At 44.1% G+C, this 18,566-nt stretch overlaps 1 protein-coding gene across 1 annotated transcript in view; it reads right to left on the reverse strand.

Moving 5' to 3' along the window:
• Positions 1 to 792: 792 nt before the first annotated feature.
• BCL7C (BAF chromatin remodeling complex subunit BCL7C) overlaps positions 793 to 18,566 on the reverse strand; it is a gene marked incomplete at its 3' end in the record, with an annotated part of 32,462 nt that continues 14,688 nt past the window's right edge. Inside the window, exon 6 of the mRNA XM_079718381.1 lies at positions 793 to 993. Within this exon, the coding sequence (XP_079574507.1) occupies positions 793 to 993 (201 nt within the window). The remainder of the gene's footprint in view (positions 994 to 18,566) is intronic.

An 18,566-nucleotide genomic window follows, 5' to 3' on the forward strand; every position in this document is an offset into this window, starting at 1 on the left:
GACATGATTATTTCCTAGTACAACGGGCCCAGCAGTGGAGTGGGCAAGCAAGAACTCGGTGACGGCCATTGGAACCGCTCAAAGGGCTCACTCGCCCCGGGCCTTCTCCAGGTGGGGTTTGTTGGGGGCGGCTCAGGGTTGTGCCAGAAGCTTCGTGAGCTCCCCGCCAGCCAGCCTAGGCCACCTTCCGCATCCCCACGTGGGCGAGGCAGGCGCCTGGGCGGGAAGGCCTCGGGCCCCGTGGGCTCCCGGGGAACTGGCGAGGCTGGCCTCGCTGGGAGGTCTTGCTGCAGGTCCTCCAGGGATCAACGGAACCCACCCGCAGGCGGGGCATCCGTGGGCCTTCGGGGAGGCAGTAGGGAGGGGTGGGGAGATGGGCGTGTGACGCAGGGTCTCTGCGCTTGTGCTGCTTCCCCGGGCCTCGGCCGGAGGCTGGCGGAGGCCCAGGCACTTCCCGTGCAGCCCCTCTCCGGGTGGAGGCCCGGCGCGCACCCAGCACTCCAGACCCTCTGGCTGCGATGCGTCCTCAGGCGCTCGATGTGGTCCGATTGTGCCCGAAGCCCTTCCCACATTTGGGGTGTCATCGAGCCCGCTTTGAGCGGGTGTCGGTGGCGAACCAGATGGGTGCTATGGCCTTAGGTTTGGGTCAGGCTGGGGCTGCTCGCCCCCGATGATCCTGCGGTGGCTGTGGAGCTGGGAAGCTCTCTGCACCCTTGGGGGGCACGGGTGGGTGGCTGGATCTTGGGGCGGCCAAGGGAAGCCTAAGGGCCTCGCCTTGCCTGGGGAGTCGGCTCACCTCCCCTTCCCCTGGGGGGTCGTCCTCGGTGCCCTCGGGGCCTTGCTTCCTCCCACGGGAGCTCTGGGGTCCTGAGGCACTGCAGAACTGGGCCGGGCGTTTGTCCGGAGGCCCCTCCTGGGAAGGAGCCGCCTGAGGGGCTCTGTTTTCAGGCCTTTCTCATGGAGGGCTCTCCTGGTCATCCTCACTCCTGAATCCTGCAGTGAAGAAAGAAGAAGCTGTAGTGTTTTCTCTTCTCCTCACCCCAGCCAAGACTACTAGGAAGACCCTGCCTTGGGAGTTCTAAATGGGGCAACTTGGTGGAAAGTCTTTGTAAACGATGTATTTCTGACAGTGGGCAGAGGTGGAAGCTGGGCCCTGTGGGAGCTCAGTTTCTGAAATTTGATAGAGCCGGGCAGCTCTACACTTATTTGCAGTGTGATTTCAGGCAAGTTACATAACCTCTTACAAAGTCTCAGTTTGTTCAGCTATCAGGTGGGGATAATAGTAAGGGCAGCATCATGGTAGCTACAGACTGTCAGGAAGGCAGGGCACAGCAGCGATATGTTAAATTGAAAAGATCAATATAAACCTGTAATGGGGACTTCCCTGGCGGTCCAGTGACTAGCAGTCCACACTTTCACTGCCGAAGGCCCCGGTTAGTCCTTGGTTGGGGAATTAAGATCCTACAAGCTGCCCCGCACAGCAAAAAACAAAAACAAAAAACAAAACAAAACAGACAAACAAAAACCAAAAAATCTGTACCTAAAAGAACACTTCTTTCTACCAGGTGAGGTCCAGTACCCCGCTACTAACTCTCATGTATACCCCTAATGCGCAGATGTTGATGTCATATTATTTACCATTAAAATAACCAGGAGTCCTAGGAGGGTAGTGGATTCCATTTCTTGATACAAGAAAAATCAGGATGGGTCTGCAAGCATCCTGTTGAGGCCAGAAAGCAAGGATATTTTCAAGGATGTCAGGGGTAGTGTTACAAAGAGAAAGACGCTAAGTAAATGGACTGCCATTGTCCAAGCTGTAACGATTTGAGCATCCTAAAAAATATGACGATCGTTATGCTTAAGGGAAATATCTGGGAAAGGCTGTGAGACCCTAAGCTACCCAAAAGTATAGTTAATATCAAGTCTTCAAAAAGGTAGCTGTACTACTTTTCTTAGATAAAGAAAGGTGATGAGAATAGATATGTATAATTTTGATACTTTTTATAAGTAGGAGAGTTTTAATATATGGAAATTTTGTTTCTTCTATTCTTCCTCTATTTATAAGGCATAAATATGAACTCATTTCTATCTGTGCAAGGAGGAAAGAATAGACCCAGGGAACTGTGAGTCCAGTGACCCTGGAAGAACAGGATTACCATGACTGGACAGCACTGATGGATACATATAGTAACCAGGTAGGAAATTTCAACGCTCTATTCCTATAGGATGATATACCCATTTGTCCTGAGGAGGACTAACTTAAACACACTGTCTCATTTCCTAAGAGATGACACGCGAAGGAGCTTTAAAAAATACCGATCTACAGGTCTCATCAAAAAGATCCCTGGATTCTATGATAAGCGATTAACATTCAGGCTATCTAAAGAACTCCCACAATATAAAAACAATAAAACAAACAACCTGACTGAAAAATGGAAAAGAACTTGAAAAGACACTTCTCAAAAGAACATACAGGGCTTCCCTGGTGGCGCAGTGGTTGAGAGTCCGCCTGCCGATGCAGGGGATACGGGTTCGTGCCCCGGTCTGGGAGGATCCCACATGCCGCGGAGCGGCTGGGCCCGTGGGCCGTGGCCGCTGAGCCTGCGCGTCCGGAGCCTGTGCTCTGCAGCGGGAGTGGCCACAGCAGTGAGAGGCCCGCATACCGCAAAAAAAAAAAAAAAAAAAAAAAAAAAAAGAACATACACAAACTGACCAGCAAGCATATGAAAAGATGCTCAACATCACTTATTATTAGGAAAATGCAAATCAAAACCACGAGATGCCACCTCACACATTAGGATGGCTACTATTAAAAAAAAACAGAAAATAAACGTTGGTGAGGATGTGGAGAAATTGAAACCCTTGTTCACTGTTGGTGGAAATGTAAAATGGTGCAGCTACTATGGAAAATAGTACGGTGGGCCCTCAAAAAAGATCCAGCAATTCCACTGCTACTGGGTATATATCTAAAAGAATTGAAAGCAGAGTCTCAAAAAAATATTTGAACACCCATGTTTATAGCAGCATTATTTACAATAGTCAAGGGATAGAAACAACAGATGAATGGATAAACAAAATGTGGTATATACATGCAATGGAATATTATTCAGCCTTGAAAAGGAAGGAAATCCTATCTGACACATGAATTAGCATAGGTCCATACTTCTGGCCATTTCTCATGCCGGACATAGTCAATAGCCAAAATGCACTGCTCGAAGTTCTGTCCACTGTGAGGATTTTTCTTCACCACTGTCCTCCAGGTTCACCCAGCTGGGGAGCGGGGGCTGTAGCTGTCCACTGTCAGGTCATAACGGCCTATCAGCCAGACTCATTTGTAAACAGGCTTGAGTCTTCATCAGTCAGCTGGGCGTAAGGGACACCCCAGAAAGTCATAGCCAGAGATTGATGGAGAGAAGACCATGCAACAGGAGCCAGCTGGTCCTGTAAATGGCTCACACCTTCTGGACCTTTCCAAGTCTAGTCTCTTATATCAAGCGATGATAGATTGCTGCTGTGCACACCCAACCTCGTGGTTGGGTTGGTCAGACAACACCCCATTCATGATGAGAAGCTCAGGTTGCATGGTCACCTGATGTCACCTTGTTAGGTGTTCAGTTCCTACCAAGTCCCAATAGCAAGCCAGAGACTGTTGCTGAAAAGCAGAACAGTTATCTATAGAAAAGAGCCTACACTTATCAAAACTCCTATGAGTCTGTGCTTTGATTCTGCTTTTGGTGCTTGCTGGAGTATCACTGGCTCTGGGGGATCATAAATACCAAGAGATAGAGCAGATGTAATGCAGCCTGAACATGTCACAGAGCCTTCTCTTGCTCTTGTCCCGACTCAAAACTGGCACCTCCCAGGTGACTCTATTGATGAGATACACTGCCTCCAAAATCCAAATAGGCCTACCAAGCACTGGGCCTCTTTTAGGGGGAGTAGGTTGTATGAGGAGCAACTTGTCTTTCACCTTGGAGGAGATACCTTTTCATACTCTAGGCCACTGCATCTCCAGAAACTTCACTGAATCTTTAGTGGGGCTTATCTCCCACTTTCTAGTTTGCATATGTCTTATTAGTACTTGTTACTTGCTGCTCATCAGATCCGGTAATGTTGTCAATATAGTGGACCAGTGTGGTGTTTTGTGGGATGTTAATGATTAAGATCTTTGCAGACTCTATTACGGCAGAACAGAACTGACAGAGCCCTGAGGCTACCTGAAGTTACATGGTGGCCTTGCCAGCTAAAAAGGAAACTGCTCTGGTGGACCTTGCATACTCGTATGGAAGAAAAATCAAGTTGATAGCTGCATACCAAATACCAGGGGAAAGGTACTAAATTTGGGACAGGAGCTGCAATTGGAAGTGTCACCTGATTAAGTTCATGAAGGTCCACCGTCATTTTCCATCTGACTCCTGCACAGGCCAGACTGGCGGGTTAAATGGGTATGTGATAGGTCTCACTACCCCTGCTTCTTTCAATTCTTTGGCATGGATCTCTGCACTTCTCCCAGGGTTGTGGTATTTTTACTAGTTTGCTGTCTTTGTAGGAAGTGGGACTTTCACTTAGCCCTCCTTGCCATATTGGTCCCCAGTCTGTGGGTGAGAGACCCTGTGTGGGGATTCTGCCACTATGACAGTTTTCAATTTATTGCCTCTCAGCTCCAAATTCAGGCTCTAGTATCTGCTCTGAGATACTGGACTGGACTATTTATGCATTTCTCCTGGCAGTTAAGCTTTGTCAGTAGAGGGCGCTAGAGGGACATTGATAGAGGAGGGGGATGCTTTTCCTGGCTCTGGTCCTGTTGAGGTTTGGTATTTTTCTTGCGCTTGCTGCACAGTTTTGCAGGGGCACATCCAGTGGTTCCCTGCCTTAGATGTGTGTGAGAGTGAGGAGTCCTTTGAGGAGCTCGCAGCCCCCAACTTGCAACCACCTTGCCGCACCCTCTCTTCCCCGACGTGGTCACCACAGACCCCAAACCACAAGCTGACTTTGCAGTGAGTGGACTCTTGACACTTCAGACTTCTTTTGCACCTCACGAGGCTTTCTCTAGCACTGATCTCCAGCAGAGCAAGCTTCCTCCAACACTTGACTTTGGTAGCAGTCTGGTTTTCTCCAGCACTCTGCTCTTACCGAGTGCACTTTCTCTAACGACAACAGTGCTTGATTCTTGGTGCTGCTTTCTCCAGTACTGGACTCTCCCTGATTATACATCTAGCTCTTGACTGCACAATGGTATGACTTTATACAGTGCTTGATCCCTGTACTGGCAAAGCTCTCTCCAGCACTGGGTTCCTGTAGAGAACACTTCCTACAATCTTGGTTCCAGCAGTGCTCCATGATTAGCATGACACCCCAGAGGGCAAATTTCCAGGAAGTCCCACTGGTGAGGCAGTCAGCGACTTCTCTGCCATGCGCTTTCAGGTGAAGTCTGGATCTCAGCCTGGTGGGAGAGGACTCTTCCTTGGGCTCTCTATCTCAGTCCTAGGGAGAGTAGCTGATCTTAATACCTCTGTTTCTGTATTCTTCAGAATTGTCTTTAGCTCTAATTAGCCAATTCCCTATTATTCCAATCCCGTGTTAATAATTCTTTATGTTAAACTTTCCCATTGTGGCTTTTTTCTCCTGGTTAGACCTTGATTGATATACTAATTGGTACTGGCAGTGGTCCCAGGAGAAAGACTCACAAAGATGGGGTTTTGCAATGATATGGTCACACCCTTGAGTTTGAGCACAGTGCTGAGCTCCTAACCAATGGGAAATGGGATGCTAGCAATCCACGGGATGCAGTGGCATCACAGTTAATCAAACTGTCACCTGTGGTTGATTGTGATGAGGTGCCAACTGAAGCTCATGCCTTGGGAGCCCAACTGGCTGCTGCCCTTGACTCCTACAGCAGTAGTAATGACTCAGACCTGTGGTGTAGGATGGATTCTTTGCAGTGCACTTGGGTGATTACAGAGAGAAAATGACAAACTCAGGTCTCTTAACTTCCAGCACAAGTCACAATCTGAGAACCAGGATACTTACATGACAGTCCTAAAACTATCTTTTAATTATGTAGACCCAGAGCTGATATTGCTAAAAGTCAAACACAAAATTTAATTGTGTAAGTTGATGATTTATAATGACAGTTGAATTCACACTCTTATCAAATCTGTCATGGGAAAACTAGGGTATCAATCAGGAAAGAATAAGGTCCAGAAATTCGGAAGGGTGCATCTGGTTGGAATCAGATGAAGCAGACAATATTGAACTCCCAAGTGATTCTGAATCTCCTTTACCAGTGGAAGTAGCTTGCTCTTCTGTGTCTGATGAGACTAGCTGTTCTCTGTCTGAAAACCCTGTGATAACCTCACCTGGGGCAAATGCCTTGAAAGGGGGTGCTCATTCCACTCAAAATTCACCACAACTACCCTGTTGCCTCTAAGCCTTTAACAAGGGTCAAGTCTCAACACATTTCAGGAAGACAGGTACACACCATGATCCAGGAAGAAACAGCTTACACATCAAAAGAGTAGCAATACATTGCTAATATGTTGGCAGAGACCTAAGGAGTGTGTGAGAATGGATTCTAAGGGCGTTAGACCAATGAGGGTAGAATATAACACTAGATAGGGCCACATTCACTTATATGGGTGTATTTACTAAAGATCCCAGATTTAATGTGCTAGCTCACACACCTGAAGTTGGCACTGAGAAGTTATTTGGTTAGCTGACTGAAATTTAGACCTAATAGTGGTCTACATTTAGTGAAGTTGAGATACTAGAGTTCTCCTGGCATCACATAGAAGAGGGAATCCAAAGGCTTGGGTGATAGACTGATTTATCATGTGTAATCTGTCAAATGTATTCAGTGAGAGGACCCAGAGACAATTCCTTTGCTAAAACACTGAAGGGAGCATCTCCATGCTTGAAAAGCTCTCTGGTTATTCTTCTTTGTAGGCCAGGTATGACTGTAGGGGGTATCACCATTTATTTGCAGTCCCTGCTATCATGGGATCCAGATAAGGTGGACACATTAACTGTAAAGGGCAGCAGGGACCACCAGGCAATCTGATTTCTTGGCTAGCAGAGATCTTTGGCAATGGTATTTGTTCATGTCCCTAGCAATGAAATAAATGGGAAACCTACTCCACTATTGTTGGATTTGTTTCCTTCTTGACCATCTATCTAGTTATTTCATCCATTATTGAAAGTACAGTATTAAAGTCTCCAACTATTATTGTTGAATTGTCTATTTCTCCCCTCAATTCTGTCAGGTTTTGTTTCATGTATTTTGGGGTTCTGTTTTTAGGTACATATATGTTTATAATTATTATGTCTTCCTGAGGGATCAACCTTTTTATCATTATAAAATGTATTTTGTCTCTAGTAACAAGTTTTGTTTTAAATTCTGTTTTGTCTGGTAATTAGTATAGCCACTCCACATCTCTTATAGTTGCTTTTGCATAGCATATCTTTTTCCATCCTTTTACTTTCAACCTATTGATGTCATTGATTATAAAGACAGCATATAGTTAGATCATGTTGAGTTTTTAAAATCTTTTCTGCCCATCTCTATCTTTTGACTGCAGTGTTTAGTCCATTTACATTTAATGTAATTGCTAATAGATAGGATTTATATCTGTCATTTGGCTATTTGTTATTTATAATTCTTTTCTTTTTTGTTCCTATGTTTCTCCACTACCACTTTCTTTTTGTGTTAAATATTTTCTAGTATTCCATTTTAATTCCCTTGTTGTTTTATTCTATTCTTTTGAGTTATTTTTTTAGTGGTTTCCCTGGGAATTACAATTAACATCTCTACTTAAAACAATCTAGTTGGGCTTCTCTGGTGGTGCAGTGGTTAAGAATTCGCCTGCCAATGCAGGGGACACAGGTTTGAGCCCTGGTCTGGGAGGATCCCACATGCCACAGAGCAACTAAGCCCATGCACTACAACTACTGAGCCTGTGCTCTAGAGCCTGTGAGCCACAACTACTGAGCCCACGTGCCACAACTACTGAAGCCCACGTGCCTAGAGCCCGCGCTCTGCAACAAGAGAAGCCACCGCGATGAGAAGACTGTGCGCCACAATGAAGAGTAGTCCCCACTCACTGCAACTAGAGGAAGCCTGCATGCAGCAATGAAGACCCAATGCAGCCAAAAATAAATAAAATAAATAAATTTATTTTTAAAAAAACAATCTAGTTCATGTTAATGCCAACTTAATTTCAGTAGTATATAAAAACTTGCTCCTATATAGCTCCCTTCTCTCACTCCTCCTTCGTGCTATTATTTTATTTATTTATTTATTTATCTTTGGCTGCTTTGGGTCTTCACTGCTGAGCATGGGCTTTCTCTAGTTGAGGTGAGCAGGGGTTACTCTTCGTTGTGGTGTGTGGGCTTCTCATTGCAGTGACTTCTCTTGTTGCGGAGCATGGGCTCTCAGTGCGTGGGCTTCTGTAGTTGTGGCTTGTGGGCTCTAGAGCGCAGGCTCAGTAGTTGTGATGAATGGGCTTAGTTGCTCTGCGGCATGTGGGATCTTCCCGGACCAGGGGTCAAACCCGTGTCCCCGGCATTGGCAAGCGGATTCTTAACCACTGCACCACTAGGGAAGTCCCCTTTGTGCTATTATTGTCATACACGTTACATCTTTATTTATTATAAGCCCATAAATACAGTTTTACAATTATTGCTTTTTGCAGTTGTCTTTATTTTTTTTAATTATTATTTTTAAAATTTTTATTGGGGTATATTGTTTTACAATGTTTGCAGTTGTCTTTAAAATAAAAAATTATAAACAAATATATTTATACTGTCTTTTCTATGTACTTATATAGTTTCCGTTATTGATGTTCTTTATTTCCTCATGTGGATTTGAGTTACTGTCTAGTCCTTTCATTTCAGCCTGAAGGAGTCCCTCTGTATTTCTTGTAAGGTAGGTCTGCTAGGAACAAATTCTCTCCATTTTTGTTTATCTGGGAATGTCTTAGTTTCTCCTTTATTTTTTTGAAGGATTGTTTTGCTGGATATAGATTTCTTGTTTGACAGTTTTGTCCTTTCAGCACTTTGCAAATGTTATCTCACTGTCTTCTGGCCTCCATAGTTTCTGATAAGAAGTTAGCTGTTGATCTTATGGAAGATCCCTTGTACATGATGATTTGTTTTTTCTCTTGCTGCTTTCAGTATTCTCTCTGTCTTTCACAGTTTGATTATGATATGTCTAGATATGAATCTCTCAGCTTATCCTACTTTGAGCTTCTTGGCTGTGTAGATTAATTTTTAAATTTATTTATTTATTTTTGGCTGTGTTGGGTCTTTGTTGCTGCGCACGGGCTTTCTCTAGTTGTGGCGAGCGGGGGCTACTCTTTGTTGCAGTACGCGGGCTTCTCATTGCAGTGGCTTCTCTTGTTGCGGAGCATGGGCTCTAGATGTGCAGGCTTCAGTAGTTGTGTCGTGTGGGCTCAATAGCTGTGGCTCGTGGGCTGTAGAGCGCAGGCTCAGCAGTTGTGGCGCACAGGCTTAGTTGCTCTGTGGCATGTGGGATCTTCCCGGACCAGGGCTTGAACCTGCGTCCCCTGGGTTGGCAGGCGGATTCTTAACCACTGCACCATCAGGGAAGCCCCAATTAATTTTTTAAAAAATCAAATTCAGGGAAAGTATTTCTTCAACTACTTTTTTTCTTTTTTTTTTTTTTGGCTGCGTTTGGGTCTTGGTTGCTGCATGTGGGCTTTCTCTAGTTGCAGTGAGCAGGGGCTACTCGTAGTTGTGGTGCGTGGGCTTCTCATTGCGGTGGCTTCTCATTGCAGAGCATGGGCTCTAGGTGTGAGGGTTTCAGTAGTTGCAGCACGTGGGCTCAGGAGTTGCAGCACGCAGGCCCTAGAGCACACAAGCTTCAGTAGTTGTGGCTTGTGGGCTCTGAGCGCAGGCTCAGTAGTTGTGGTGCGCAGGCTTAGTTGCTCCGTGGCATATGGGATCTTCCTGGGCCAGGGATCGAACCCATGTTCCCTGCATTGGCAGGCAGATTCTTAACCACTGCACCACCAGGGAAGTCCCCAAATACTTTCTGCCCCTTTCTGTTCTCTCCATCTGGGATTCTCATTATATGTACATTAGTACATCTGATGGTATCCCACAGGTCTCTGGGGGCTCCATTCCTTTTTCTTCATTCTTTTTTCTTTCTATTCCTCAGACTGAGTAATTGCAATTGACCTGTCTTCAAGTGTGTTGATTCTTTCTTCTGCCAAGTCAAATCCTCTATTGAGCCCTGTTAGTGAACCTTTCATTTCAATTGTACTTTTGTACTGTTGAGCTCCAGAATTTCTATTTCTATTTGATATATGTATATATATATATATATATATATATATATATATATATGCATGTGTATACACATACATACATGCACATTTTTAATATAAATATAATTTTCTATATGCTTATTAATAGTCTCTGTTTGGTGAGCCATCATTCCCACACCTCCTTTTGATTCTTTAGGCATGGTTTCCTTTAGTTCTTTGAATATATTTATAATAGCTGATTTAAAGACTTTGTCTGATAACTTCCTCAGGGACAGTTTCTTTTGACTCCTTTTTTTCCTTTGTATGGGCCATACTTTCCTGTTTCTTTGCATGTCTCATAAATTTTTTTGACAGTGACATCTTAAATATTATAAGGTCACAACTCCAAAAATCTGATTCCACCCCTCCTCAGGCTTTGTTGTTGTTGTTGCTGCTGTTTACGAACTTTCCTAGATGAATTCTGTAAAGACTGCATTCTTTGCACGTGGCCACTGAAGTCTGTGCTCAATTAGCTTGCTTAGTGGTCAGCTAATGACTGGACAGAGATTTCCTCTAATGCCTTCAACCAATAAATTTCCTAGCCTTTTCTGAGGGGTTCTGTGTGTGTGTGTGTGTGTGTGCACAACACTGCTTTAACTTCCACTTCCTGCTTGCACAGAGCATCAAGGTCAGCTAGAGGTAAGAGCTTAGGGTCTTCTCAGGTCTTTCCTGAGTGCATAGAGCCCTACTCATGCTTGTGACCTTATAGGGATTCCCAGGAATGTGTCAGGGCTTTTCAAAGCCCTCTATGGATATTTCATTCCCTAGTTTTTCCTTTTAAGTTTTTTCGTGTTTTTTTTTGGTCCAGCCTCTTTTTTTTTTTTTTTTTTTAATTTAGTTAGTTGGTGGCGCCGGGTCTTAGTTGCGGCAGGTAGGCTCCTTAGGGAATTGCGGCATGTGGGCTCCTTAGTTGTGGCACACGAACTCTTAGTTGCAGCATGCACGTGGGATCTAGTTCCCTGACCAGGGATGGAACCTGGGCCCCCTGCATTGGGAACGCGGAGGCTTAACTACTGTGCCACCAGGGAAGTCGCTAGCCTCTTTTTTTTTTTAAGTTTTTATTTTTTAATTTTTTGGCCGTGCTGCACAGTTTGCGGGATCTTAGTTCCCCAACCAGGGATTGAGGTCCAGCCTCTCGTTACCCCAAAACTGGTATCACCATCTCAGGCTGCTGTTATATTAAACAATGGCCACTGATTGTTTTAAACTAGAGATGTTTCAACATATCCCTAGGGATATGGCTGTAGCACAGGGAGAGTTCTGAGTCAGGTCAAATAACGACAAACTCTGAGAATAGAGCTTTTCAGAGAGCTACCAAATAAAGATACTTCTCTGGGAATGGAGCTGTTATGGAGATTCAAACCTGTTCCCCCTCCTGTGGCTACTAAGCATTGGTTTTCACAATTCCTTTAGTTGTGAGGCTTTTATTTTTCAAGGTTTCTGTGAACCTGTGAAGAGGAGAATGGGACTAAGGCAAGTTAAAACTGCACAAAGTTCACCGTTCTCACTAGGACACAGCTGTTTTTCTGGAATAAATGCTCCTTGGGTTGTAGCTAGGCTTTGGTTAATTTTCAGAGTTCTGAAAAAGCTTATTTTGACCATTTTAGCCAGAGTTGTTCTTGTTTTTATGAAGGAGTGAATTTTCAGAGGTCCTCACTCCACCATTCTGGAAGTGTTTCTCTTCTGCTTGATCTACAGGAGAAACCCTAGGTCTGGTAGCCAAAATTCTGATTTGAGTTGTCACAGTGGAGAATCATAGCCTGTCACTAGTTCGCAGACCCAAGTCAATCATAGACCTAGAGGGTGATGCCAAGTCTCCTTGAGGAAGGACCTTGTACCATTGCTGCAAGTACTCATCATAAGTCTTTCCCTAAGCCTTCCCCAAAGGGACCTGTGGCCCTTTTACTGGGGTGTGCACTGGGTAAAAGGAAATATCCAGACCCTTCATGGGTTATTAGACATTGGCTCTAATGGACACATTCCTAGGGACCCAAAATGCCACTGTGATCCACCGATCAAAGTAGATGCTTACAGCAGCCAGGTGATAGATGGAATCTTAACTCCAGGCCAATTCAGTGGGCCTAGGTGGCCCATAGACCCATTCTGTGGTTATTTCTTCAATGCCTGAATTTATCATTAAAATAGACATACTTGGTAATTGGCACAGTCAGTAATGAGAGACTCAAAGATACTGGAAGAAATCTTACAACACATCAAAAATGTAAGGGAAAAGAAATCATAGCATTAAATGTAAATTTGAAGGACAGATCCAGAAGACCTAACACACAAATAATAGGAGTCCCCAAAGGAGAGAAAAGTAACAGGTGGAGAGGCAAATTTGAGTCTGAAGATTACAAGACTGACATGAATGAAGATAAACATCTAGACATATCCTGATGAAATTCCTAAATTCCAGAGGTAGAAAACAACAACAACAACAACAATTTGCAAGCTTCCAGATAGAAAGACTAGGTTACTTATAAAGGAGCAAGAATCAGACTAGTTTAAGACCACCCATCTGCAATCCTATGAGCTAGGAGACAGTAGAATACAGACTGCTAAGAGAAAAGGAATGTAACCCAAGAATCAAAACAAGTCATCGTGTCACTTCTCAACCAGGGCAAAAGAAAGACATCTGCTAGCATACAAGATTCAGTGCATGGATCATGTGCATGCCTATCTGAGGGAAGTGCTCAAGAAATTCTCTCAATAGTGGTTGAGAGCTCATGATAATGCAAGATGAAGAGATGGGGTAGCAGAGGTGAGCAACGAATCTTGCGATATATATAGTTTGGTTTAAATGGTAGGAGATAGACTGGGAATTTGTGCTTTAGGTATTAAGTAAGGATTCTTTTGCAGAAATCATGAACTTTAATGGAAAGCCTAATAATAGATTAGAACAAAAAAACCCTGTAAACTATCTTAGTAAAACTCCAGGAGTAGGAAGAGTGGGGAAGTTAACAGCATTCTAAAGGTATCATCTTTCAGGAGATTGTGTGGGAATGGGCAAGTAAAACATTTTGGTGAAGGAGTAGGATTATTACCATGTACTGATACAACAATTTAAGAATAATTGTGATTGCTAGGAAAGAAAAGATAAACACTAGCAGCTTAGTAAAGGGGGAGGGTGGATGGCAATAAATAGAAACTTGACCAAGTCAACAAAAGTTAAAAAAAAAGCAAACAGGAAAACATTAATGAAAAATAAATAGTAAATGTAAAATAAGGTAGAAAGAAAAAAGTATATTGTTTATTACAATAAATATGAACAGACTGATTAACCTATTATAAGGCAGAAACTATGAGACTAAATGACTTTAAAATCTAGCTATAAGCAATTTATAGGAAACACATAAAGTGACAAAAATGTTTCAGATAAATGGACAAAAAATTTTCAGGCAAATGCAACCAAAAAAACAAGACTGAGGGAAGAGTTCTTGCCAAGATTCTGGCAATGTTTATTTCTGGTTTTGGGTGGTGGTCATGAGGGTATTTTGTTCTATAATATCATTTTAAGCTATTTCTCTATGAATGTCTATGCATGATATTTCATAACTGTGATAGGGAGAATAATGGCCTTTGTCTAATGTCCTAAAATGTCCACATCCTAATCCCCAGAACCTCTGAATCTGTTACTTTACATGGCAGAAGGGACTCTGCAGATGTGATTAAATTGAAGTCCTGAGGCAGGGACATTATCCAGGATTATCCAGGTAGCCAGTGTAATCACAGGAGTCCTTAAAATTGGAAAACCTTTTCTGGTTATGGTCAGAGGGAGATGTAACTGTGGAAGAATGGTCAGAGAGATGCAACATTGCTGCTCTGAAGAAGGGGGAAGGGGACCACAAGCCAAGGACTATGGAGTCCCTCCAGAAGCAGGAAAAGGCGAGGAAACGGATCCTCCTCTAGAGCCTTGGAAGGAACACAGCGCTCCTTACCCCTTGATTTTAGCCCAGTGAGACCCATGTTGGACTTCTGACCTCCAACACTGTAAGATAATAAATCTATGTTATTTTAAACCACCAAATATGTGGTAATTTGCTACAACAATAGAATACTGATACAACAAAAAAAAAGCTTTAAGATGTTTGCCTTCCTGTTATGACCTCTACTTCATCTTCCTTTTCTTTTCAGCTTCACTCTTTTTCTTTTTTTTTTCTTTTTTTTTTTTTTTGCGGTACGCGGGCCTCTCACTGTTGTGGCCTCGCCTGTTGCGGAGCACAGGCTCTGGACGCGCAGGCTCAGCGGCCATGGCTCACGAGCCCAGCCGCTCCGTGGCATGTGGGATGTTCCCGGACCGGGGCACGAACCCGTGTCCCCTGCATCAGCAGGCGGACTCCCAACCACTGCACCAACAGGGAAGCCCTCAGCTTCACTCTTTTTAAAATTTTATCTTATATATATTTTTGGCCGCATTGCGTGCCTTGCGTGGATCTTAGTTCCTGGACCAGAGATTGAACCCAGGCCCTCAGCACTGAAAGTGCAGAGTCCTAACCACTGGATTGCCAGGGAATTCCCCCAGCTTCACTCTTAAGCTAAACTTCCTCCTTGCCCATGGCTTTGTGAGTCAACAGTCATGGGAAGAGAACGAATGGAAAGAGCACTGAGCTTCAAGATAAGGAACCAAAGTTGTAGTTCTAGCTTTGCACTAACTTGCTGTGTGACTCTGAGTCAATTGCTTTCCCTCTCTGAGCCTATAACGTTAATTATTTTAATTAACAAAAATTATATGTTGAACGAAATATTTAGCTAGATGTTGTTCAGGGGTATAATACTTCCCCAGTCACAAAGTCTACTTATCCAAACACTTAAATGTGTGAATTTACTTCTTTCTGTTCAACTTATAGGCAACTCTGAGGATTTCAGATCCAGTTCATACAAATTTCAAATCATTTCTTGTTATGACCTTGGGACCTGGAGCTGTAAAAATTAAAAAGGCAACAAACATTCCATAGAAGAATATCCCTCTCAGAGGGCATGCTACCTATCCCAAAATAACCCACAAAAAGAATGAATCCTAAAACATTTCAAGAAAATAAGGAAGGGTATATAGAATATCCATTAATAGTGGAAGTAGTTTAAAAATATTTAAAATGCCACTCTATGCCTATTCAATAACTTTCAGTAAAAGAAAAAAATGTGTAGGATTTTTCATAGGTTTATATATCCCATGTAGCTGCTGAGCATTTATGGTGGAGCCTCACAGACACCTGGGACATTGGTCATGCCCTTTGAGACCCACGGAAGTCATGGGGTCCCTGGAACGTCCTTGTTCCTTAGAAGTGGCACATTCACTCCCAGCACAGTGACCCCACCGGACTCCTGATATGGGCTCTCATGGCCCCTGCTATTTCAGTTCACTTTTTCTGGGTCTGGCTTTCAAACTTCCCAAGAGGTTAGATCTGATCAGCTGGGTAGGCATGATCCATTAGGGCAGTATTTCCAGGCCCAAACATCTCCCAGGCCACCAGGCCAGCCTACAGGAGTCCACTGGCGTTCTGGGCATGACATTTGCTGTGGACGCTGCCTGGTGAATTACAGGATGACCACCATCCCTCAGCCCTGCTAACTGCATGCCTGTAGCAGCCTCAGAAATTATGACAATCAAATCTGCCCTATACTTTTCTGAATGCTCAGGCCCCACTGAGAATCACTGCTATGGAAAATTGGGTTCAGATGCCAATTCCTGGGCCCTTTGGGGATTTGAGAGGAGGAAAGTGGGGTGTCATGACATTTGCTCAGATGGGACTGCAGATGCAGCTGCCATGTGTGAATTAGGGGGACACCTCTCTAGTACAAGGTCTTGAATTCCTTAACTGGAATTTCTCCCACCATGGGGGTTTTGAGGTGTGTAATCATTTAAACTGGAGAAAGAGTACTGTACATGTAGGGGCATAATGGGGGGGACTTATTTTTATTTTATTATGAAAAAGAAAATACAGGGAAATCCGTGGTGGTCCAGGGGTTAGGACTCCACGCTTTCACTGCCGAGGGCCCAGGTTCAATCCCTGGTCAGGTAACTAAGATCCCACAAGCCACACGGCATGGCCAAGAAAGAAAGAAAGAAAGTACAGAAATACAGATAAGAAAAAATAAGAGTAACACTATATTCCTACCACCCAGAGATTCCTATTGCTAACACCTTGAATTGTTCTTTTCTATCTTTCCTAAGAGCTCAGCATGGGGCCCAGCATAGAACAGAACTTCCATGGCTGTTGAGGAATGAACCGAAATGATTCCTCCCCTATAAATTAGGAGGTATGATGAAGTGATCTCTAAAAAAAACTCCCCTCTAAAAATCTGGAAGTGTAGAGTAGGGCGGTGCATAAAAACTTGACCTCTAGTGTGTGTCTCATGTAAACATACACATTACATATACCCATCTATCTAGCACTTAACCTAGGGCCTGGCATGTTGGGAAGACCCAGTCAATGGGAGCCACTGTTACCATCATGTCCTTGCTCCCCACAAGGTTCAAGGATACCCATCTCCTTTCCCCCAAACTCCAAGCCCCTCAGACCACTTGCTGCTCTGAAAGCCGTGGCAGAAAATGTCTCTTTAGAGCAGACTGTGAGACTCCTTTCTTTACAGGAACACTCTCTTTACAGTGGTCTTTAATTTTGAAATTGAAAAAAAGAGGAAAAAAAAAAAAGCCTGCTTTCGTACTTCCCTGGTGGCACAGTGGTTAAAAATCCACCTGCCAGTGCAGGGGTCGTGGGTTCGAGCCCTGGTCTGGGAAGATCCCACATGCTGTGGAGCAACTAAGCCCATGCGCCACAGCTACTGAGCCCGCGTGCCACAACTACTGAAGCCCGCGTGCCACAACTACTGAAGCCCGCGCGCCTAGAGCCCGTGCTCTGCAACAAGAGAAGCCACCGCAGTGAGAATCCCGTGCACTGCAACCAAGAGTAGCCCCCGCTCGCCGCAACTAGAGAAAGCCCATGCAAAGCAACGAAGACCCAACGCAGCCAAAATAAATAAATAAAAATTTTTAAAAAGAAAAGGCCTGCTTTCATTAGAAAGTTGCGAAGAATAGGGAACACTAAAATTTTGCTGTAGATGATGGAGGAAATAGTCTGACTTCAGAGTCTGTGCTCTGTGTTCGAGACCACACGCTCTCCAATCAGACTATGTGGACTCACATCTGCCTCTACTATTTACTGACTGGGGGACCTTGGACAAGTGACTTAACTTCTCCGTGCCTCAGTTTTCCCATCTGTAAAATGGACACAATAATAATACTTATCTCACAGAGTTGTTGAAATGATTTTTGTGAGATTATGCATGTAGTTTCTTAGAGTATTACCTGGCTCAGGGTTAGCTATTTGGTTCTATATGGCCCCAAATTATTCTTAGATCTAAACTGCTTGGAGTGAGGGTTGAGATTCTCTCTCACGTTGAATAACAATGGACCCTAATTGCCTTTGAAGGAAGATAGGTGTGATTAACTTCAGGTTTGGGTCCAAGCTGAATTGCACAGCTATGTGAGGGGAGGACCAAGGATGTTTGTCTTCTGTATGCTACATTTTTAAAGTTAAGATTTAAAAATTAAGCTCCCTCCTTTCTTTGCCCTCGAGGAAAAGAAAACTAGTTTAAATGGAAATGGGCTCTGAGTTTAATGTGTTATTAAAGCCAACAGTGAAAGAATATGAAGTGTATTAAGAAGGGTAGGAGGGTGGGAGGCAGAGGGTCTTGGTGGAGGTGATGACAAGGGATGGAAAAGTCCCCAGGCCTGGAAGGGGAGAGAGGGAGTCCTGGCACATGCCCCAAGGCTGTGCTCCATAAAACTAGCCAGTCCTAGGAGTAGGTGGCTGCCTGATATTCCAGGAATCATGGGATCCTACATACAAGGAGTCTCAGGCAGCCCTAGATTCTGGTGCCTTGCATGTGGTATGGGGCAGAAGCCATGGACTTTAAAGGACCACTGTCCCTTGGACAGCGATGCCAACAGCAGTCAAGATGAACAAGGGATTAGACCCTCCCTGGCACCAACACACACACACATACACACACCCCTAGTTATCCAGGCAACACTTCTTGGATTCTGGTGTGCCCTTGAGAGAGGAAGAAAGCCCCAACAGTGCCTGAGAAGGAATCTCTGCTTAGAGTCACAAATTACATTGTTTTTTAAAAAAATATTTGATTATTTGTTTGAAGGGATACCCAAAACAACCAGCCTGGTCCCCACATGTTTTGGTCTAGTGGCTAGAGTCCTTTCTCAAGCCTGCTACTCCACTCCTC

This window comes from Hyperoodon ampullatus, assembly GCF_949752795.1.
Source record: "Hyperoodon ampullatus genome assembly, chromosome: 14".
Lineage (NCBI taxonomy): Eukaryota > Metazoa > Chordata > Mammalia > Artiodactyla > Ziphiidae > Hyperoodon > Hyperoodon ampullatus.